The sequence below is a fragment of the Diabrotica virgifera genome, chromosome 8, assembly GCF_917563875.1.
Source record: "Diabrotica virgifera virgifera chromosome 8, PGI_DIABVI_V3a".
NCBI lineage: Eukaryota > Metazoa > Arthropoda > Insecta > Coleoptera > Chrysomelidae > Diabrotica > Diabrotica virgifera.
In genome coordinates, this window is record NC_065450.1 from 37,336,511 (window position 1) to 37,360,653 (window position 24,143).

The 24,143-nt window shown below is 33.0% G+C and overlaps 1 protein-coding gene and 1 long non-coding RNA gene across 2 annotated transcripts in view; one reads left to right on the forward strand and one right to left on the reverse strand.

Annotated features, from left to right (window-relative positions):
* Positions 1–24,143, reverse strand: part of LOC114334952 (cuticle protein 8-like) — a 32,661-nt gene that overhangs the window by 7,225 nt on the left and 1,293 nt on the right. Inside the window, exon 2 of the mRNA XM_028285090.2 lies at positions 6,056–6,277. Within this exon, the coding sequence (XP_028140891.1) occupies positions 6,056–6,277 (222 nt within the window). The remainder of the gene's footprint in view (positions 1–6,055; positions 6,278–24,143) is intronic.
* LOC126889906 (uncharacterized) lies at positions 8,826–10,531 on the forward strand. Its single transcript, XR_007700218.1, has 2 exons — positions 8,826–9,018; positions 9,530–10,531. It is a non-coding gene; the product is annotated as an uncharacterized LOC126889906 (long non-coding RNA).

The window sequence follows — 24,143 nt, forward strand, 5'->3', positions numbered from 1 at the left end:
ACCGGTCGTTCGGTTGATCGACGTTCGGATAATCGACGCTCTACTGTACATTCAAATAACTCAACCGTGCATTTAGCCATACGCTAGTTTACAGTGCGCCAATGTTTGTGAGAATGGTGACTTTAGCGTTATAAATAAAAAATTATAGGAGCTACACATTTAATTTTAGAAAAATCTGTATATAAGGTTTATTTTTTTAAATATTCTAAATTTTTCAATGTCAGTTTTTTTCTAAAATTTATATTTTCGAAGTTATTTAAAAAAAAATCTAATTTCGCAGTTCATTTGTTTATTAAAAAAGGAAGCACCCTCTTCTCGAGTAGAACTTTTTGATATGTTGTTTATTAAACATTTCTTAATAGAATTACAAAAAGTTCTATCTTGTTTGATTTTTTCCGAAGTGAAAATCTATATGCACTCCCCTAAAAGCTGATGTCGAAAAGTAATTAGGTGTGAATATACTTACATACTTGAAGTTCTTTATTTTACATAAATAAATATTTACAAACTACTAAGACTTCGAGAAAACATTTTTAATTCATATCAGGATATTAATAAACCGAAATGTTATATAAACTAAAAAATAAAGTAATAAAAGCAATAATTATAGCACTGGTTGAAATAAATTAAGGAAAACACTGTATTTAAGTATTCAAAAAACAAATAAAACTTTAACACGCTTTATATGAACTGGTGCATGACAATATGTACAAACGGATGTATAATACGCACTTCAATTTGGTAATTATCGAAAGTTGCCAAATAAATTAATGGGCGACTAATCCAATTAGAAAAGGAGAAATTAAACAATAAGTTATTACAAAATTGTGCTCATCGAAGAAAGTAAATGACTTAAGTATATATTGCGATAATAATGGAATTTAATAATCGGACTGTGACCATGTGTTGTTCGACCAGAGAAAACGGAGATACATTTAGCACATGTTCGATCTGTCAATTGGGATATTGCAAAAACCAATTATCAATTACCGGCTTTTACTTCTCAAACAAAATGATACAAGTGCAAGATATTGTGTGAAATTATTTACAATTGTAATAGATATAGATGTCAATATCAAATACTTTCTTGAGATATGGCCTCTTTAATTATCAGGTGACGTAACTTAAACATAGCACAGTTTGTATTTTGATAAGAAATGTGGATTGAATAATACTTCCTTATATTGTTAACTATGTAACTACTGTAATATTTTAACAAAAATAGTTTTTATCGAATTGTGCCTTTGCCTCCCATTTCCTTTATCCTTCCTTCAGATTATATTATTGTTGATTGTTCATATTGTAAGTCATTTCTAAAAATGATACGAGCCGTTCATGGTGCTTCGGAGGGTACGTTGGTCCGTTGGTCCTCCTGAGTTAGTGTGAACTTTGACATTGGCTACTTATATCAGGGTGCAATTGGCGCCGGAATCTGTCCGAAAGGATCTCCCTGCAAAAATGCCATACGATTTAGCCATACGGCTCACACTCCCTCTAAGGGGAAAATTGACTCATCCCAAATACCTATGGTATCAAAAGGATTGAGCTCTGGTGGGACTCTTTCCGTGTTATCGAGCCCTAGGTGACTTGGTATGCAGGTGTATCTCCCAAAAATGTTCGTACACATCTGGCCGTTCCGAGTAGTACAGCTTTCTGCATGGTCTTGTAAAGATGTTCATTTAGACCCAGCCTTTTTATGCTTTCGAGGAGGTTCTTCGGAATGACTCCAGTAGTAGACATAATAGGTATCGTCTGGGTACTTTGCATTCTCCATTTTCTTCGTATTTGAATTTCCAGATCTCTGTACTTAGCGATCTTTTCAGTAAATTTACTACGTAGATTATTGTTGTTAGGTATCGCCACATCAATTAGTGTTGTTTGCCTTGTTAATTTATTAACTAGTACGAGATCTGGTCTATTATGTGCCACTGTTTGGTCTGTGGACATAGTGCGGTCCCAGTATAGCTTGTAGTTGCCATCCTCAAGCATACTCTTAGGGACGTATTGATAATATGGGAGATGGTCTGTGTGGAGAAGTCCCAGCTTGATAGCTATCTCTTGATGAAGGATTTTTCCCTTTGCGTCATGCCGTTCCTTGTATTCAGTTGCAGCAAATGCCTGACAGCCCCCTGTAAGATGTTGGATGGTTTCTTGGGCTTGACATCTATATCGGCATCTGTCGTTTTGAACCTGAGGGTCTAAGACGTTATATTTCAGGTAATTTCCGGTTGGTATAACCTGATCCTGAATGGCCAGTAATGAACCTTCCGTTTCAGGGAACATCTTTCCTGATGTCAACCAATAGTTCGACGCTGTTTTGTCGTCATAGTCTTGGCTGACTTCATTAGAATGTCGCCCGTGTAGAGATTTACTCATCCAGGTGCGCATTTTTTCGTCTTTAGTGCGCATTTCTGGTTCCCTAAGTTTATTCGGTGTTGTGTCATCTACTGCGCAAATAGCGCGGTGTAGAGTAGGTAGATGTCTCAGCCTGCATCTGAAAATAAGTTCTTAAATTAGCAATCTGTTTGTCTAATTGCTCATCTATAACCATAAGTCCTCTTCCTCCCAAATACCGCGGTAATGTCGTTCGTTCTACTGCACTTTTAGGGTGGTGTTTTTGTGCCTTTGTGAGGTGTGTTTGTACTTTTCGCTGAAGATTTTCTATATCCGTTTTTGTCCACTTAACAATACCAAATGAATAGCTAAGCGCGGAACAAGCGTAATTGTTTAGTATCTTAAACAAATTTTTACTGTTAAGCTGTGAACGAAGCAGCTGTTTTACCCTTCGTAAAAACTCAGTCGTTATCTCAGTTTTCATTTGCTTATGGTCAATTTTCCGCGCCTGCTTTACTCCAAGATATTTGTACATATCGTTTTCGCCCATAGCCTCAATGTTCTGGCCATTATGCATATCGAATCCACCGGGCTGTTCCTTTTCTCTGGCTATATTCAAAACACGGCACTTGTCTAGACCGAATTGCATACTAATATCATTAGAGAATGTTTCTACAGTTTTTAGCATCTGTTCTAGGTGTACAGATGATTGCGCTTCGCTACCACAGTATTATTGTTTTTAATGCAAAAACCTGAGTCAGTGGAGTTTAAGTGCTGGGAAAGAGGGTTCAAAGCTAAACAGAACCACAATGGACTCAACGAGTCTCCTTGAAACAGGCCCCGGTTGATTGCGATATTTTCAGTTTCGATAATGTTTTCACCAGGTATTTGGAGGTGAATTTTAGTCTACCAATCTCTCATTATATGCCTTAAATAGGTCACTATGTTTTCATCGACTTTGTATATTTTCAATATATCGACAAGCCATTCATGCGGTACTGAATCAAAGGCCTTTTGCAGTCAATAAAAGCAGTAAAAAGGTTTCTTTTTTTAGTGAATGCCTGGTTAGAAATTACTGAGTCGATGATAAGTTGTTCTTTGAAACCCGTGGAACCCTTAGTGCATCCTTTCTGTTAAGGCTCTATGATATTATTTAGAGCACAGTGTTGGTAGATACGCCGGGTTACACAGGATGTAACCAATTTATACAAAGTTGGAAGACAAGTAATTGGGCGGTACTTGGATGGATCTTGGGTGTTATTTTGATCCTTTGGTATTAAATAAGTAGTTCCCTGAGTTAGAAATGATGGTATTTCCTGCTGATTAGAAATAACATGATTAATTAATGTTGATAAGCACTCATGAATACACCAAAACTTTTTAAGCCAGAAATTCTGAACTTCGTCTTGTCCAGGAGATATCCAGTTATGAAGAAGCTCTTTGATGACATTTGAGACCTCTTCAGTCGTGAATGGTTCGTAGTTAGCAGTGACGTTAACATACGTTAACATTAACATAATAAGATACGCTTATTCACAAATCTTCTAGTCTAATTCTTTAATAATACCACTGTAATAATGTTTATGCTAAAAAGGTAAACTTTCATTGTATACCGGGTGTACCAATCAAACTGTGTTTTTTTCTCAAAGTTAGCATCACCCTGTGGAATACTCTAGCATTTATAAAATACTGAAATTAAAACCCAACTATAGCCTCAGGTTTTCTTAACATTATTTTTTTTATTCATTCGTTTATGTTGGATAATAAAAAAGTTAGGTACTTTAACAACTAGACATGTTCTTCATCAATACACGGTGTTTCTAAATAAGTGCGACAGACTTTAAAGGATAATTCTGCATAAAAAAATAATGACAGTTGGCTTTATAAACGTATGTCCGCAAATGTTTCGTTTCCGAGATAAGGAATGTTGAATTTTTTCTTACAAACTGAAGATTTATTTTATTGCTTTAAAACCGGTTGAGATATGCCAATCAAATTTGGTGGGTTTTAAGACGTATCTAGTCATTGTACATTTTTTGACATACAATTAAGAATTCAATATTCACCATTACCGCGCATACGTGTAATATGACCGATCATATTACCCGTATGCAGGTAATGGTGAATATAAAATTCTTAATTTTATGTCAAAAAATCCGCAATAACTATCTCTTAAAACCTACCAAATTTCATGTGCACATCTCAACTGGTTTTAAAGCAATAAATAAATCGTCAGTTTGTAAGAAAAAATTTAACATCCCGTATCTCGGAAACGAAACATTTGCGGACATACGTTTATATAGCAACTATCAATATTTTTTCATGCAGATTTACCCCTTAAAGTTTGTCGCACTTATTTAAAACACCGTGTATCGACGAAGAGCATGTTTAGTTGTTAAGGTACCTAACTTTTTTATTATCCAACATAAACGAATGAATCAAAAACAAAATTTTAAGAAAACGTGAGGCTATAGTTTGGTTTTAATTTCAGTATTTTATAAATGCTAGAATATTCCACAGGGTGATGCGAACTCTGAGAAAAAAACACAGTTTAATTGGTACAGCCGGTATATAATGAAAATTTACCTTTCTAGCAACAATATTATTACAGTAGTATTTTTAAAAAATCAGGCTGTAGCATGTTCAAAAAATCACTGAAATCGGCCAACAGGTTTAAGAAATATGAGACATCAAAAACGACTAAATTTTTAAGTGGGCCGATTTCTATGCACGTAAGTTTAGATACGGTAATGAAAAACAAAATCAGAATTTTTATCTAAGAGGACCCTACATTTTTGTATTGTACCTTTTTTCGTATCACTTAACATTTTCGAGTAGCATGGAGAAAAAGGAAGACTTTTAAGAAAATATAAAAATGCGCTCTATAATTTTTGATCTTATTTTTTACAAAACCATTAATTTTCAACCCTTTTTTGGGTTGATCAAAAAGGAACCAATTCCTTTTTGAACATAGAAATAACACTATAATAAAAGGTACTGTAGAACGAAAACGATACATTTAAATTTTGGTGGATGAGGAGTTAAATATATTTTTAAATTTTTTCCTAAAATACATTAGTCATCAATTTATTTGCACCTTATCTCGCCTAGTTTGAATGTAAGCTATACTTAAACGTCTTTTCAAGCACTACAAAAGGTATTAATGGCATTATACATCTAAAATCGACCTTTTCTCTGTCATTTCAGGTTGAATACACCGATTTGGGCATGCGCCAAAAAATCTTTTTAACCTACCATATCTCTTTTTATATTATAATTAGAAGATTTGTGGAGAAACGAATCTCTTTGATTTTTCATTGGCTACAAAAATGTTTTATATAGTTTTTTTCGTTAGGTGCATAATTTTTAAGGTATTCGCAAAAAACCGTCAGAAAAGGTGTCATTTTTCAATGAAAATGGCAAATTTTCAACCAAGAAAAACTCAAAAACTGTTGAGTTTTCAAAAAAAAATGAACAGTTTTGGCTTAGAATTTATTTTAACCAAAAAATTTTCCATTCCCGAGAAAGGGTGCGAGGCACCCCCAAGGTAAAACGCCATAAGATATAGGGTGGATTTTGTTGCTCGAGTTATTCCCTAGTTACAGTGAAAATATCAAGTAAATTGATGCAGTAGGATGAAATTCGGAGCCGAATACCCTCACTGGCTGCACTAGATGGCCTCTAATATTTAATTAATATTTTTTTAAATGATTCTACGTACGTAATAATCGATGTGTTCCTCTTTGTGCAAACCTTGGCTATGTTCCTCGGGAAACTGGACGGGTTGTTGGAAATGTGCTGTTGTGGCAGACTCTTCGTGACCATAGTAATTGGTGTATTGAACTTGTTGCCCTTCGTGATTATCTTCTTGCTGATGGTCATATATTATTCTGGATGTAACCAGTAGGGACATTTCTATAAGGACTAGAGGGACTAGAATTTTCTGAAACCAAAAAATACCTACATAAAAGTGGGAAAATTTTGAAATTATATAATGTTATAAAGCTGAAGCAGGTGTTTTAGAGCCATAGTTTGATCATTGCCCTCCACACTCCACAGCTTTTGGTTTTTATTAAAATGAGTGATATCTCTTTATTTATCTTTTTTAAGTTTTTCAATGACACTGTAATCTTAGCCGAAAAAATTGGGGATCTTCAGAGGCTGGTGAGCAGTGTAGGTGAGTATGGATAAGAATAAGGTCTAACAATGAACGTCAATAAGACAAAATTTATGAGAATGACGAAAACTCAAAGAAATTACGAGAATCTCTTCATAAACGGTATTAATGTCGAACGAGTAGACCAATATGCACATCTTGGAACAATGATCAACTCCACTGGTGATTACTCCCAGGAAATCAAAGTAAGAATAGAAAAAGCTAGAGCAAATTTTAACAAAATGAGGAAAGTGCTCTGCAAGAGAAATTTTAAGTTGGAGCTAAGAGTTAGGTTGACTAGGTGCTACATTTTCTCCACTTTGTGTTATGGAATGGAAGCTTGGACCTTGAATGCGGCATCAATGAAAAAACTAGAATCATTGGAGATGTGGGTGTACAGAAGAATTATGAAAATATTGTGGACAGACACGTCACAAACAAAGAGGTCCTGAGAAAGATGAATAAAGAAATGGAAATATTAAATATCCGTGCCTTCATAAAAGAAAATTAGAATATATCATCACGATGTAATCATTTTACCTCCATCTTCGATATGGACTTGACCTAGTACCGGCATTTAATTTTAATCTGTTTTGTTCTTTGTCCAGTGTGTGTTATATTATGTTATGTGTTAATTTGCCATTACTTAAAAAAATATACAAATGTTACGACATTCTTCAAGGATACCTTCCTGATTTGACAAAACGCCCTGAAGATGCTCTAGGAGTTAAAGAACACTTGGGCAAGATTTAATAAATTCGGTGCTAGATATTTTTTCCTTTTTATTTCCGTAAAATTTATATATTTAAGCATTCAACCATTTCTCATTTTATAATTTATTTTCCGTCATTTTTTTATATCTGTAGATTCTAGCTGCTTCATTTACCTTAAGGAGGTTAAAGTGCCATTTATTCGCTCCAGCGCTTCAATCTCTCTACATTGTTCTTCCGTCAGTTTATTCTTGGCAGTAGTATTTCATTTCTTGTTTTTTTTTTATTAATTTCGATGTATTTTTCTCTATTTTTATCTTTTACTGATTTTAGCTCTTCCATCATAGATATGATGTCATTGGCCATTTATTTCTTGTTTTTATTAGCTATCTAACCGACCAAAATAATTACCACAACGACCAATCTCAAACTTATCTACAATAATAATTATAGCCCTGGATCACGCGTACTAAAAAAAAGTTGATTAATAGCAAGCTGCAAATTTGTTAATAGCTTAACAGTGTCCAGTCGGACAAACTTTGATGTATGGGAACACTGGAACAGGGGAAGTTTTAATTGAACAGGTTAAAAATTTGGAACGTCATACTACGAAAACGTCCCATGTATTTTGTCGGACAGAACTTCCAATTGATTTGTTACCCTTTCATTAAACTCTCGTGCAAAAATCAGATTGGTGTTTATCACCCACTGTGCATTTTTATAAGTCCGACACGTAGAACATGTCAAATAATAGGAATTATGACAGGTGATAAATAGCAGTCTGATTTTTGCATGCGAGTTTAATGAGAGGGTAACAAATAAATTGGAAGTTCTGTCCGACAAAATACATGGGGATCAAATCCAGTGTACCCATACATTAAATTTTGTTCGACTAGACACCGTTAAGCTATTGACAAATTTTCAGCTTGCTATTAATCAACTTTTTTTGGTGCGCGGAGTCTAGGCCTATTATAGTTATTGTCCTAAACATTATTATCGAAGCAGGTATCTGATAATAAAACATAAATGAACCGTTAAGACCGCATAATAATATAATAATAATTTGTTTTAAATTTTTTTTTAAATGATAAAATGTGTAATGTGAACAACATAGTAACAAATAACAATAAAAAATCCGTTAAGGTCACGACCCGATTATTCTACAATAGACAAGTGAAGTTTATTTTATCATCCACGTCTATGTTAAAAATAAAAAATAAGAAACGAACTGCACTGAATGATAATGTTTTCTATAATCATTATAGACTTTATCTCTGAGACCTTTATCGTGTATCAGTTTCGAAAAAAAACTATTTATTTTGGAACTTATTATGTGATTTTTATGGTTTTTAAGATTCTACATTTGTTAAGCTTAATATATGCATATTGTAACGGTTCACCCGTTATAATATCATTTTTAGCGCTGTAATTATTTTTAAAACAATTATTTTCTCTTGATCGCTTAATCAATTTCTTAATTTTCTCGTAAAGGACTTCTCATGTGACGTCACACTGTACGAAACATAGTTGTTGAACCGTTCCTTGTCATTTAATTCGTGTTCCGTGATAGTTTGACGTTTTCCTCGGCGACTGTGGGAGGAATGAGAGACACTTGGCCGGTGGCTGCGAGGTTGACAGGTTGGTGTTGGTAGTTAGTACCGTAAATGGCGGTTAATTTCTTCAAAATTAATTTTTATTTCAACTAAGTTAAAGTATAGTCGTATAGTGAAAAGTTACCACCACTTGTTTCCTGGAGTACGGGTTTCCTGGAGTAAGGATGGGAGTACCATCAGTGGAAGAGGAATAAAAAATTAACCGGTAAATCGTTTTTTCTACTAATGTTTTTAGTTAACCTTGAATATATGAAATAGTTGGTTCATTGTTAAATTTTCTTAGCCAGCCCTTAGGTGAAGGATGTAGATTATTTCGATCTTTATATTATCTTTATGTCGATCTTTTATATTAATGTGGTTTTTTTGGTTTTACATAACCAAACATTTTTGAATTCCTCAAATTAATATTGGAAATAATTACCATTTCTCTGTACGTTTTAAACCGATTTAACATCCAATATTTTTATAAATTCTATATATTTTTACAGATATTCCCTCAGATAAATCATATTCAAATTTCACATTCATTATTATTTGTTCATGTTTTCAAACTCAAAATAGTTCAAGGTTACCTGAGATTAGTTTTTTGTTCCATTTTTAATGGTTGTTTTTTTTCTATGTTATTGCTTCTAAAAAGTTTTCCTCGATTATTTCTTCTTCTCTTTACTTTTGTTTACCGGTTTATATGAGAAATCAAACGAAGTATATGTTTTTAGCCATTTGGAAGAAAGCTAACCCTCATGTGAAGTCGTACCCACCTTGACCACCAAGGGAAGCCACCTTGACCTTATTGCAGCCACCACCAAGTCAACCTGGGAGTATGTCATTGGGAGCAAGCTTTGGGGAGCATTCCAGCTCAATTTTCGTCTTCGCACCTGGGTTTAGAGGAGGCATGATTTTGCATCATCCTGATGCTCATTTCTGAGGATGCATCAGCAACCTCTTTAGGAGTCGTTTGGGAACAATTAGTGTGGTGATAAGAGTAACTTGGTTTTTTTATATTTCAGACATTTATGTGATACATTATGTTTATTAATTACTTTTTCAGATTTAGCGTACCTTTTTTATATGACATACTTGTATACATATGACATATTTGAATATTAATATTTGGTTCCCAAACTATTGTAGCTCTGGTAAGTTACTTGTGTACACAAGGGTATAAGCCTAGAAAATTAGGTTTTTATATTTTATTATTGGTTTGATATTTATTTTTTGTAATATTACTTGCTTGTTTCCCAAATATTTTCTTATTTATTCGCTTTATTTCATTTGTTCGGTTAATTCGTCATTACTTTATTTTATTGCATTTGCTCGGGTAATTTTGGTCATCGTTTCGGTATTTATCTCAACTTCATTTCTATAACTTTCATTCATTGTATATTTAACTTTGCTTAATTCATTTAGTCTTTTCCCTTAGTTAGGCTCATGCCTATTTATATATATTTATTTGCATTATTTTCATCTTCGTCGGTTTCAATTCAGTTGTACGTAGCAAGCGTACTATAACCATTTGGTAGAAGACTCATGTTAGTTGTACCCTATATGTAAGTGAGAGGTAATTATGTAATTTGTAACAGATTAGTTATTGTAGTTAGCACAAATATAACTTTTGTATAACTTTTGTCATGTTAGAGTCACAGGATATGCACTTTGTGTAACTCAGAGATTGTCAAAAATCTGGTAGTTATTTTTAATAAATATTTATTTATTTTGTATATCATTTATTTTTATTATTCCTTTATGTTCATTATTACAGGTTTAATATATGTAATATTCGACAGCAGTGTAAGATACCTGAGAAAATGATCGAAGATCATTTTCATGGCGCCCATGATTTGTTAGATTTATTTATCTTGTTCGTCTTTAGAAATTATTCATCTTCATTCCTTTTCAGTACCTTATTCTTATTTTATTATTTCACCTTTTAGTCATCATTACTATCTACATAGAGCTACTGTTCTTCGACATGCATGCAAATGAGCCGTATCCATCCTTGAGTGTCAAGTTGCTCTCTTGCATCTATAGCTAGCCAACTCTATTCAGTTTGCCTCTGTCTCTTCCCACTTCCACTTCGATCCCTTCTAATCTCCCTTTCTTCAGTACTACTGCAAAGTAGTATTTTTTCCTACTGCGGCTTCTCAACGTAGAAGCCACTTCACCCTTTTCTTTACACACCCCACTCTCTCTTCATTTTTATTCCTATAGTCTTTTCTACTTTTTCCTTACTTCTGTTGGAGTATATCTTTCTTTTTACTTTCACCCCAACAGAAGTTTTCTTATTTTTGTTACAATATGCATGCTTAAAATATACAAAACAATTTTTTTATTAATTTTCAACCAAGTTGGAGCAGATGATATTCCTGGGAAAGTATGAAAGCATTAGGCAAAAACAAGTTGACTAAAAGGTTTAGAAGTAGGACAAATGCCAGACGATTAGAGAAGCAGTATGTTAGTACTTGTTTACAAAAAAAAAGGATCTGTATAGGAAATCTCTTGAGAAAAAATGTTAAGACTGTGTAGAACAAAATAGTGTATAAGTATATGGGATAATAGATGGAGATGTATTTAGTAGAATTAGTAGTGGATGAGTGAAGTTGATGAAGGAAGCGACCAATATGTTATGTGACAGAAAAATTCCAATGAAGCTGAACGAAAAATAAATTCTATAAGCAGTTGTACGACCAGCTATGATATACTGAACTGACTGCTGGGGAGTTAAAATAAACAGGAACAACGAACGCATGTATCAGAAATGAAAATCCTTAGATAGATAAGGGGAGTTAAAAAAATGATAAATTTAAAAATGGATATGTTGTGGGAGGTACAGGGGTGGCAGCAATTGATGCCAAAATGAGAGAGCATAAATTAAGATAGTTTGATCCTTCTCAACATCGAGAAGTTAATCATTTTTCTACAGAGCAAGATTGCAAGATGCAAGAGCCCGCAGATCAACAATACGAAGAATTGCTGAGCTGCTGGTTCCTGACAGGAGTAGGAGAGAAAGATTAACCCGGGAGCAGTCGCGCTCACTTCAGTAACGTGAACAGTCGCGTGTTAGATTTTATCTCACAATACGAATTTAAATACGAATTTACAACAAATTTTTATTATTTTTATTTACTTGATATGCTAGAAATATTAGTTCTATCAATTATTAAAGCTAATTGGCTTAATCCCCAAAGCCATAAATTCCACAAAAAGAAGAAGAAGAAGAAGAAGAAGAAGAAGAAGAAAAATCTACGCGTTACTACACTCTTACTCGAGGCACTTACGAGTGGAAAGTTATGTTGCAAAATTTTTCATCAAGTTATCGCGAAAAAGGATAAAATGTTAGATTTTTTCTAACGGCGCGACTGCTCCCGGGTTAGAAAAGACCTGGAGAGGCAGGACATACCGGTAAAAAGGGTTGATATTTGTATGACCCAATATTTATAAACTTATGAAGAAATGGAGAAACAACTAGGGAAGTCGACCCCACATAGGTATAAAGTCAATGGGAATGACGATACAAGATTTATAATTTGGAGCTATAAAGAGCTTTATACCAAAGTTATATACATGTAAATTTACACTTCAACTATTATGTCTTTGTTGATTTGGTAGACCCTTTGCGCAATATACCATACTCTAAAATGAAAAAACCCTCTTAGTTTAGTATCATAGAAAAATATTACAGTAAAAGGTCAAGTAAAAACAAAAAATAGTAAAATCCTTTGTAAAAGGTATATTTAAAATCCCGGAACTTTTGTTTTATTGTTACCTAATCAGTTTCTAAGTAGTGCTATTACATATATATGGTGTTCGCAAATAGTTTTCTAGCAGTTTTAAACATTATGTTTTTTCGTTTCCGATGCATTTGGTTAATTTCGTACGTTTTACAGATATACTATCTGAGAAAGCAATGTTCACTGAAAATCACTATAATTATTCTGAGTGTAGTTATCTGAATACCTAAAACTGTTTTTCCATAGCAAACAAAAGGTTTTTACTTGAAAATCCACAAGGAAAAAGTTTTCCTGTAGTAGGCTGTATACCATGTAATACAAAAAATAGTAAAATCCTTTATAAAAGGTATATTTAAAATCCCTAAAAAGCGCTACATCACAATCACATAACTAGTTTTCGACTGGTTTACCAGTCATCATCAGTGCTTACGTGAAGTTTACATGCTTACCATCAAGGTATAATTTACAAAAATATTAGGGTCAAAGCCCTGTAAAAGTAATCCGTCAAGGAAACATCCATTGAAAATACTGACTTAAGCATGGATGTTTGAAATATTTGCTAATATGCCCCAGGTAATATCTGAGCTGTGATTTGACTTGTTCACATGGTGGAAGTGTAGCAGAAAGTGACCACTTGCTGCGTTTTTGACCCCAATATTTTTGTAAATTGTATCTTGGTGGTTAGCATGTAAACTTCACGTAAGCACTGATGATGACTGGTAAACAAGTCGAAAACTGGTTGTGTGATTGTGATGTAGCGCTTTTTAGGGATTTTAAATATACCTTTTATAAAGGATTTTACTATTTTTTGTATTACATGGTATACAGCCTACTGCAGGAAAACTTTTTCCTTGTGGATTTTCAAGTAAAAAACTTTTGTTTGCTATGGAAAAACAGTTTTAGGTATTCAGATAACTACACTCAGAATAATTATAGTGATTTTCAGTGAACATTGCTTTCTCAGATAGTATATCTGTAAAACGTACGAAATTAACCAAATGCATCGAAAACGAAAAAACATAATGTTTAAAACTGCTAGAAAACTATTTGCGAACACCATATAAATATATGTAATAGCACTGCTTAGAAACTGATTAGGTAACAAGAAAACAAAAGTTCCGATTTGTTGGACTGAACATCCTAAAACCTTTAAATGCCTCATACTTTTATATTATTAGTAATCTGGCTTTCGGTATCCTATTTTCAAGTATAATATAATCAAAGTAGATAAAGATGCAGACAAAAAAGACATGAAGTTAGAAAATATTTAAAAAATGTAAAACGTAAGATAAGAAACGTAAGATACGAGTTAATCCCCTTTATAAAAACAATCAAGTAAAAATAAGCTACTGCTTCTGTCAAGCAGTGAATGTACACTATAATATTTTTCGTTTAAAGTTTGTATGCTTAATTTTTTAAGGTAAATAAAGTTATTCACTAACGATTATTTAAACACACTTTGTTGGTCCAATTGGTATTCACCCCCGTTAAGCAGATGCTCCCATTTCAAATGAAAGTGAATTGTGTAATGGACGTATACAACCTTATAATTAATGAAAGTGTATTTGTATTTGTATCATCCTGATTAATTCTTCTAGAATTCCAACGATGAGGCAGTATGTAAAGCGATTCATTAAATACGCTATACTGGCCTATAAAGAAGTTCAAGCGAAAAATGTATCCGTACTCTCTTGGAAAATGCTCAGTCATGTGTAAAAACGGGTTACAATAATATAGGATGCTACTTAATTTCATATACAGTGTTATCTGTAAAATGTTTTTATGTAATCTAAAAAAGAATATAAACCTTTAATTCGAGATTAGAAAAAAATATTCATCAAGATCAGTGATACCTAGATTTTGATGACTATGAACTTATTCGCAAAAATGTATTTGATATAAATAAAAGTTGTTTCAATATTTACGAACAATATAAATTGAATAGAAAACACTGTTTTTTCTTACGATTTTTTAAAAAAATTTTATTGAAGGATTAATTGTAATTTTTATGTTAACATTTTCTAAGTTGTCTTGCAATTTGGTATAAACAACTTACGTGCCAAGAGTTGAAGCGTTTTAGTCTTTAATTGCAAGGGTTTTTTTTTTCATCATCATCATCATCGTCATTCAGCCCTTTTATTCCACTGCTGGACATATGCCTCCCTCACTTTTGTCCATTGTGCTCTATTTTGTTTTTCATTATAGGAATTATTATAGAAATTATATATTTTTTTCGTTATAGAATAGGATGGCGGTTTTTGACAAAACACCGGTTTTCGGTTATACCGGTTTTTTGCTTACGGTTTAACCTGGCGGTTATAACCGGCTAAAAAACGGTTTTTACAAAAACCGGTTTTCGGTTTTTTTAATCCAATAGCTTACAATGTTACATTTGCAATGCACTTTAGTTTGCGATACTCCACTCGACTCGATACTCGATATCAATATGATCAAAATTAGTACTATCGAAAGAACATCAATATCAATATAAATAAAACACAATTTGCCTTTCTAAATAAAACGCAATATTTAATAAAACCATTTTATTCGATTAATTATTATATTTATTTTTTATTTTATTATTAATTTATATTTATTTATTATTATTGAATATAATATAGCGTAAAATTAATATATTACATATTGCAATAATATACAATTTAACCCAACCATTTCAACTTATAAAAAATTTCCCAGACTCTTTCAAATAGTCCAAGTAATGAAGGTTAAAATAGGACAAAACCTCGCAATTTTTACAGAATGGATCGATTTGCTTGAAAATTTGAGAATAAGTAGTGGATAGTCCAAGGATCAAAATCTATATGATGCCAAAAGGCGCTTTTACCATGAGGGTGGTTGCCACCCCATGTCAGGGGTGAAAATTTTTTATTATATTTTGACCGCAAAAGTTGGTAAAAACATTCATTCTAAGCAAAAAATGTTTTATACATTTTTTTGATAAAATTAATAGTTTTCTATTTATTCGCTATCGAAAGTGTTAGTTTTATAGTAAAAAAATTAATGTTTTTAATCAGTTTTCTGCAAATAACTCAAAAAGTTTTTTTTTTATCAAAACCACTTTGCTTAAAAAAATGTACCTTTTGAAAAAATCAACAAAACCGTGTTTTTAAATTTTCTTTAAGACCAATAGTAATCGAGCTATACTTTATTATATGTTATGTCTTCTTCGGCAAATGCTAAATACTGTAGATTCAAAGTCAAAAGACGGGAAAACTATGCATTTTTCGAGGATCACTTGTTTAAACTAATTTGAAGTATTTAAAAATATCTATCTTCAAAAATAAAAAAAAGTCTTTAGCTCAAAAATTAGGTGGCTTATAATGAAAAGAATGTCAGACCCTATATTTTTCAGCGAAAAAGTGATCGAAAGCAAACCCATAATCACCACCCTGATTAAAATTAGTCATTGACCTTATTTCTTCTTCTTAACTTATGTATTATTAATAGGTTCTAGAAGTTTAACTGGTTTAAAATGATTAGTTTTAAAAAAAATGGAGTCAAAAGCAAATATCGAATTTTTGAAGTTTGGTAAAAAATTCCCTTTTCTTCAGAATAGAAAGATTATCATCAGAGATACAAAAAAATATTTAATACAAAAATTGTAGCTTATTTAATTCCTAAGAATTTGGTTTGCAAAAATTTTCTCTACGGTAAAAATTGAGTGAGCTATTGACAATTAAAATCTTGTAATAAAATGCAAAAATCACCTTTACCAACCCTTTCAAAGTCACCACTTTTTGCGACTGAGGATTTTAAAAGGATTTGGTATTAACAGTCTTATAGACCTTGTAAAAACCTACCAACTTATTTTTTAACAATTTCTCTAAGATAAGAATTAAAAAGGTTACGGTTAAAAAATCAATATATTTTTTTCAAAACAAAAAAAAAAGAAATTTAATTGGAAGCATAATAATATAAGTTAGCTTTGCTTTTAGTCATTGGCCTTATTAATTCTTCTTTATTTATGTATTATTAATAGATTTTAAGAGTTTGACTGGCTTAGAATGATTAGTTTTTAAAAAACTAGAGTTAAAAGCGAATAACGACTTTTTGTAGTTTGGTAAAAAATGCAATTTTCTTCAAAATAGAAAGATTAGCATCAGATATACGAAAAAATGTTTTAATATGAAATTGTAGGTTATTTAATTCCCAAGAACTTGGTTTGAAAAAATTTTTTCTACGGCAAAAATTGAGTGATTGGTAAATGAGTATATATCGAAAAACATTGATTTTTTCTATATAAAACTAACACTTTCGATAGCGAATAAATCGAAAAGTATTAATTTTATTAAAAAAATGTATAGAACATTTTTTGCTTAGAATGAATGTTTTTATCAACTTTTGCTGTCAAAATATAATAAAAAATTTCCACCTTTAAAATGGGGTGGCAACCGACCCCATGGTAAAAGCGCCTTTCGGCATCATATAGATTTTGATCCTTGAACTATCCACTACTTATTCTCAAATTTTCAAGCAAATCGATCCATTCTGTAAAAATTGTGAGGTGAAATGCTTCGGTTCCTGGACTAAAATGGGATTTAAAAAAAATAATATCAACATAAATACTTTACTTAAAAATAAATTGGATAATGCAATTTATCTTTTATTTTTACTACCATAAAAAAAATTATCATGTATTTATTTTAACACGTTTGTATATTTATTGTATCATAGGTACATTTTAACTATGGGTGTATCGTTTTGAAAACGTAGGGAAATCCTTGGAGATTCGTATTCGCAATGTGTAATTCGATATTCATAGTCAGAACAATATTTTTCGTAATTAAGAAAAAGTCATTCACCCACTTTCAATGCCAAGAGTCAAGTGTGAAAAATAGATGATGTTTGCGTCTACTTCAACCAGATCACTTCTTATGTAAATATTATGATTACAAATAACTTTTCAACGAAATATTATAATAATACTTAATTGTTTCTGGCTGATGTGAGTTTGCACTTTCAGTTTGCTTTTGTATTTATAAAATAAAATTTGACTTATGGTTTTGTTTGCAATAATTACTTGAGAATAATAATTATGATTGGGATCCAAAATAATACCTAACCTAATCCTAATCACCGTAAAAACCTAATAACCGGTTTTTACCTTAAAAAGAAGAAACCGGTTACAACCGGGACAAAAAACAACCGGTAAAACCGGTTATTGCGAAGTAACAAAACCGCTTTAAGTTTAAAACCGGCAGGTTTTTTCCATCCCTATTATAGAAATAATATATCTTTCTAAAGTTCTATTGCTGGGGCTGCGTATAGAAGCTGTTTTATTATAAAGTCATCAATCATCCTGATTTATTTTTTTACCGACCAAATTAATAAGATTGTAGTTTTTAGTTCGACCTTTTAGAGGTTGTACCTGCCTTTTTGTTTTTAGGACATGTGACTTAACAGGTGAACGAATTGAGTTCACCTATTCACTGATTTAAAGTTAATTGTATAAACACTTTACGTTAGATTTTTATAACTGAATTAAATTTCATGGACCTTTGACTTTGAACAACTCCATAGAAAGAAATCCAGTGGTGTTAAATCACACGATCTAAGGGGGCCAATTCTGATCACTGAAACGACAATTCCGAGTACATGACCAGGAAATGTCTCATGCGTTATTTCAATTGTTTTAAGTACTGTATGGCAAGTACCACCGTCTTACTGAAACCATATGCGTCTTACTGTAAGAAAATAATAAGCTTATAGTGTATTCGACATCTGGTATAAATATCCGATAGGAGAGGTAATTAGCAGCAATAACCGGAGGTCTCTCAGGTCGTTAGCAAGCGAAATCCCTACGATAGAATAAAAATTAAAACGTGTTTAAAATTGATTTAAAATAATTAAACTTCAGACATTATCTGTATCATCGGTATCAGTTGACCAGATTCTGATCACAAATATTACAAACGCGACATATTACAAATTACACATTATAACTAAGGCTGCTCTAGATCTGTGACCTTTGCAGATCTACTGTGCTTCCCTTCGTCGCATAAAGCTCCTCGTTCAGACCTATTCCCTTAATGAGGTTTCACAGCCTTTAGAGGTGTCCTTTTATAGCGACCGATGGTTTTAATATTTATCTACAAATTCTATGTCCAGCAGCCTTGTGATGCCTTCACATTGACATAAAACGCATGGAGTGGTTTCTACTTCTTCTACACAGGACCTACAAATATCCTCCTCTGTCATGCCCATACGACTCATTGATGAGTCTACAGTGTCTTCATCAGCCCCAATATCACCTTCAAAGTATTTTAATTTTGGGTCATAGTCAGGTGATAGTGAAACTATTAACCACGTATTTCATATTATATTCATTGACGCAACACTGTTCCAACTTTTTAGACGTAAGGTCTATCAGAGGAGCAAACATAGATACTGATCAGTATTTGTTTTTTTTTTTTTTTTTTTTGGCCTTTGGGCTAAGTGCCCATTCAGCCAGTAACAAATGTGTAACCTATTCTACAGTATTTGGTTAAGTTGCAGTTTAAAGAAAGAATATCCAATCAAAAGAGGAGATCGGAAAAAGGAAATAAAAAATAAATATTTACAAACTAAAAGTTGCGTACATAACAAATGTATACTTATAGAGAGCAAACAGAAGATAAAATAAGGACAGAAAACATAGAAAAAGACGGAGAGGATAATATCCATCAATGGATAAAGCTACGAAAGATTTTATTGCAGAAATCATTTGAAGTATTGGGCAAAAGCAGGGCAGAAAGAGAGTCAATGGTTTGACAATGAGTGTGAAATGCCAAGAAACGGCAACAACGCAGCATATCAAAAAACTAGTCTTGAAGCAGATTGCACACGGAGAAAAAAAAGAGTATAGAGGCCCCAGAAAATGGGAAAATTCTATCCACCGACTTAAGAAGAGCGAGTAGGAAAAGAATATGTAATTTATAATAATTAATTACACCTTTTATTAGTATAAATTAATGATTATTAAAATATTAATTTAATTATTAAAATAAGTAAAATAGTAATTTAACCAGGAATAAAATGTTATAGAGATATTAACTGTGAAATTATACATAAAAACATACAAATTCAGATCTTAGTGGGCAAAACATTTTAGCGGTCACTTTAATTTAGAGTACTTATGTCGGAGAAGGCGGCATATTGCCGCCTTAGAAAAGTAAGCATACATTAGCAACTACACATTGAATCACCAATAAGAGAAGAAGTGTCCAATGCCATACAAAAACTTAAAAACAATACAGCCTCACTAATCGACGAAATCAGCTCTATAATGTACAAGGAAGGTGTGGACCACGTTTTGGCAATAATCCATAAACTAATAGCATCAAGTTTTGAAGAACTACAAACCATGCTAACCGAACTAGCAAATGAATCCGAACAAATAGGTCTAAACATGAATTTTGTCAAAAAAAAAACAATGACAAACACACAAGAAAATAGAAACGTAATACTAAACGGCACCACAATAGAAGCGGTTAATGATTATATATATTTGGGACAGATGATAAAAATAAATAAGGAAAACCAAACAGCGGAGGTAAAAAGAAGGGTCAGATTAGCCTGGGCAGTATTTGCAAAATTAAAATGGGTCCTAAAGAATCAAAAATACAACAATACTTAAAAACAAGAGTGTTTGACCAGTGCATACTCCCAATTCTCACATACGCATGCCAAACATGGACCTTGACCAAGGCAAATATGGATAAAATAATAAAGACACAAAGAGCCACGGAGAGAGCAATGCTAGGAGTAAAATTGACAGACAAAAAGCAAAACAACTGGGTCAGAAATAGAACAAAAGTCAAAGACGCAGGCCAACATATAGCCAGGCTAAAATGAAGCTTCGCAGGTCATAACGCTAGACAAATGAACAATAGGTGGAATAGCATGATACAACAATGGAGACCATGGACAGGAAAGAGAGCAAGAGAACGACCCCAGATAAGATAGGGAGACGACATTAAAAAGATAGGAGGAACGCACTGGAAAGAGAAAGCACTAAACAGAAGCGAATAGAGGAAACTGGGGGAAGCCTATGTTCAAAATTGTTCGAATTAAAGGGCAAAAGAAGAGATACAGCAGAACGAATTAATACCAGAGGAGGGGCTACAGTGAATAATATGTCCTCTGTGCATAAAAAGGGTGATGAACTTGTTAGTATATGGATATAAAATATCTGTCAACGTATTTTTGAGATATTTAACCTCTCTACAAAAGATGTGGTTTGATAAAAATTACTGGATCCTTTGTAAAAGATATATTTAAAAGACCCCAATAGGGGTTACATCACATCAAAAAACGTTTTCAAATTAGCAAATAATCCATCATCAGTGTTAAAAAACCAATAGCATGCGTGCGTGAGCCACCAAAATATTATGGGTAAAAACCCTTTAAATGTTACAAGATCTTAAATGGTACATATTGCTAATAATAATATTGGATGTTGCAAATATTCCTCACTCCTTATTCAGAGATAATGATAATGGTTCAGTTGAAGACGACCATACAACAAATTAACTTAATTCAAGTATACGCACCAACAGCTGATAAGAATGAAGAGGGGATAGAACATTTTTACATGGAGTTAGACACAATTTTAAGATCTATTAGAAAAGACGACATTACGATAGCAACGGGGGACTTTAATGCTAAAATCGGGAGAGGAAAAGTTGACGAATATATTGGGGAATTTGGACTGGGTATCAGAAACGAAAGAGGGGATAGACTCGTGAATTTTTGTCAAAATGAACATTCTGCAGTAATTAACACAATGTTCCAACTACCCGACAGAAGATTGTACACTTGGAGATCTCCTACAGACAACAAAGACCGCATCGTCAGAAACCAAATAGACTATATGCTGGTCAAAAATAGATACAAAAATTCAATTAAAGCAGTAAGGACGTAAGCCGGAGCAGATGTCAACTCAGATCATAACCCGCTGATAGCAGTAATGCACTTGAAACTCAAAAAGATAGTAAGACGTAAAAATAAACCATCACTTGATTATACGAAATTAAGAAAAACAGAAATACATCAAACAATGATCCAACAAGTCAATTCAAATCTAACACAAGTAGAAGAAGAAATTTTAACATCAGAAGATGTCAATGAAAAATGGAATAAAATACAGAAGGCATTGCTAAAGGCTGGGGAAGACAATTTAAAGCCTGCAAAGATAAATAAAAAGCAGAAGTGGATGACTTCGGAAATTCTAGCATTAATGGAAGAGAGGAGAAAAGCCAAAGGGACAAATGAGCCAAAATAAAATGAACTACAAAATAAAATTAAAGTAGAGATAAAAAGGCCAAGGAAAAGTGGTTAACAGAACAATGCAAAGAAATAGAAGAGTATGACAGAAAATACGACAGTTTTAATATGCATAAAAAATAAAAGAACTAACAAGTACCGAAAAGCGAGCACACTATGGGATACTTAAAGATGATAACGGTAAACTCATCGCAGACATCAAAGATAAATTAAGGTTTTGGCAGGAATACATAATGAAACTATTCGACGATGAGAGAATGATACAAGAAGAACCACAGGAACAAACAGGACCGAAAATAGTAATGTGCGAATTAGAACAGGTAATTAGAAATGCAAAGACCGCAAAAGCAGTAGGCCCAGATCAGGTACCCACTGAGCTAATTAAATGCATTGACGAAGAAACACTGCATATACTTTTAGATCTGTTCAACAAGGTATATAGAACAGGAGTAATACCCCAGGATTGGTTGATGTTCACATTTGTAACACTACCAAAATCAATACATGCAACAGAATGCTCCCAGTACAGAACAATTTCTTAAATAAGCCACACACTTAAGATATTCCTCAAAATAATACATGGAAGACTATACAAAAAAATAAGATATATGTAGATGACACCCAGTTTGGTTTCAGAGGAGGACTAGGAACGAGAGAGGCTCTGTTCGCTTTTAACGTTCTCGCGCAAAGACGACTAGATATGAACCAAGATCTCTATGTCTGCTTTATAGATTATCAAAAGGCTTTTGATAGAGTACGACATCAGAAACTCATAAGAGTTTTAAAAGAGAAGAATGTGGACAATCGAGATATACGGGTTATTTTCAATCTGTACTGGAATCAAAAAGCAACGGTTAAAATCGAAAATGTAGAAACAGAGGCTATAAAAATCAAGAGAGGTGTTATACAAGGTTGCGTGTTGTCTCCATTGTTATTCAATCTGTACAGCGAAGCTATTTTTAAGGACGCAATATCAGAGAAAGAACGGGGTATATCAATAACCGGAAAAATCTTGAACAACATAAGATATTCGCAGACGACACCGCTATTTTTGCAGACAGTTTAGATGCACTGCAACTATTAGTAAATAGATTACATCAAGTCAGTATGGACTATGGACTACAAATGAACGTTAAGAAAACCAAGTTCATGATTATTTGTAAGCAACATACAGTAGGAAGGTTGGATATCGAGGGAAAACAAGTAGAAAGAGTGAATAACTACAAATATCTGAGAACCTGGGTAAACGAAAACAATGACCAGGGTAGAGAAATCAGGACACACATTGAAATTGTAAGACAAGCATTTATAAAAATTAAAAAGATGTTTGTTAATCGAGATCTTCCTCTGGAGCTGAGGATAAGAGCCTTAATATGCTACGTATTCTTGACTTTGTTGTATGGAGTGGAAAGCTGGACACTAAAAGTAGAAAATATAAAGAAGTTGGAAGCCTTTGAGACGTGGTGCTATAGAAGGATTTTGAAAATACCATGGATCCAATGAGTTACAAATGCAGAAGTGTTCAGAAGGCTCCAAAGGATTGCGAGGTGATAACGAACATCAAAACAAGAAAGCTAGAATATTTAGGCCACATTACAAGAGGTGCGAAATATGAGATATTAAGGCTCATAATGCAAGGTAAAATAAAGGGTAAAAGATCTATAGGTAGAAGAAGAATTTCCTGGCTGAGAGACTTAAGAGAGTGGTACAGTTGCAGCTCAGTAGATCTTTCCGGAGCAGCCGCGAATAAGGTACGGCTAGCTGTGATGATAGCCAACCTCCGATAGGAGAAGGAACTACAAGAAGAAGAAATATTCCTGGATATTACCCAGGGCAACACAGGATTCTAACCCTCGTGGATGTAATGTGAAAGGGATGAACTTCAGTTACTGAGAGTTGAATGTTAACTAAAAGTAACTTTTTAACTCTTAATATGTGTGGTTCATCCCTTTCACATGATATACACGTGGGTTAAAGTCCTGCATTGCTCTGGGTAATATCCAGGAATATTTGTAACATCCAATAGTATTATTAAAAATATGTACTACCATTTAAGATCTTCTAACATTTAAAGGGTTCTTACCCATAACATTTTGATCGCTCACGCATGCATGCTATTGACTTTTAACACTGATGATGGATTATTTGTTAATCCGAAAATGTTTTCTTAATGCGATGTAGCCCGTATTGGGGTATTTTTTAAATACATCTTTTACAATGGATCCAGTATTTTTTTGTGATTTATGGTATACAGCTACAAGAATTTTATTTTCCACGTGGATTTATATGGTTGGATAGTCACGATGCGGATTCACTG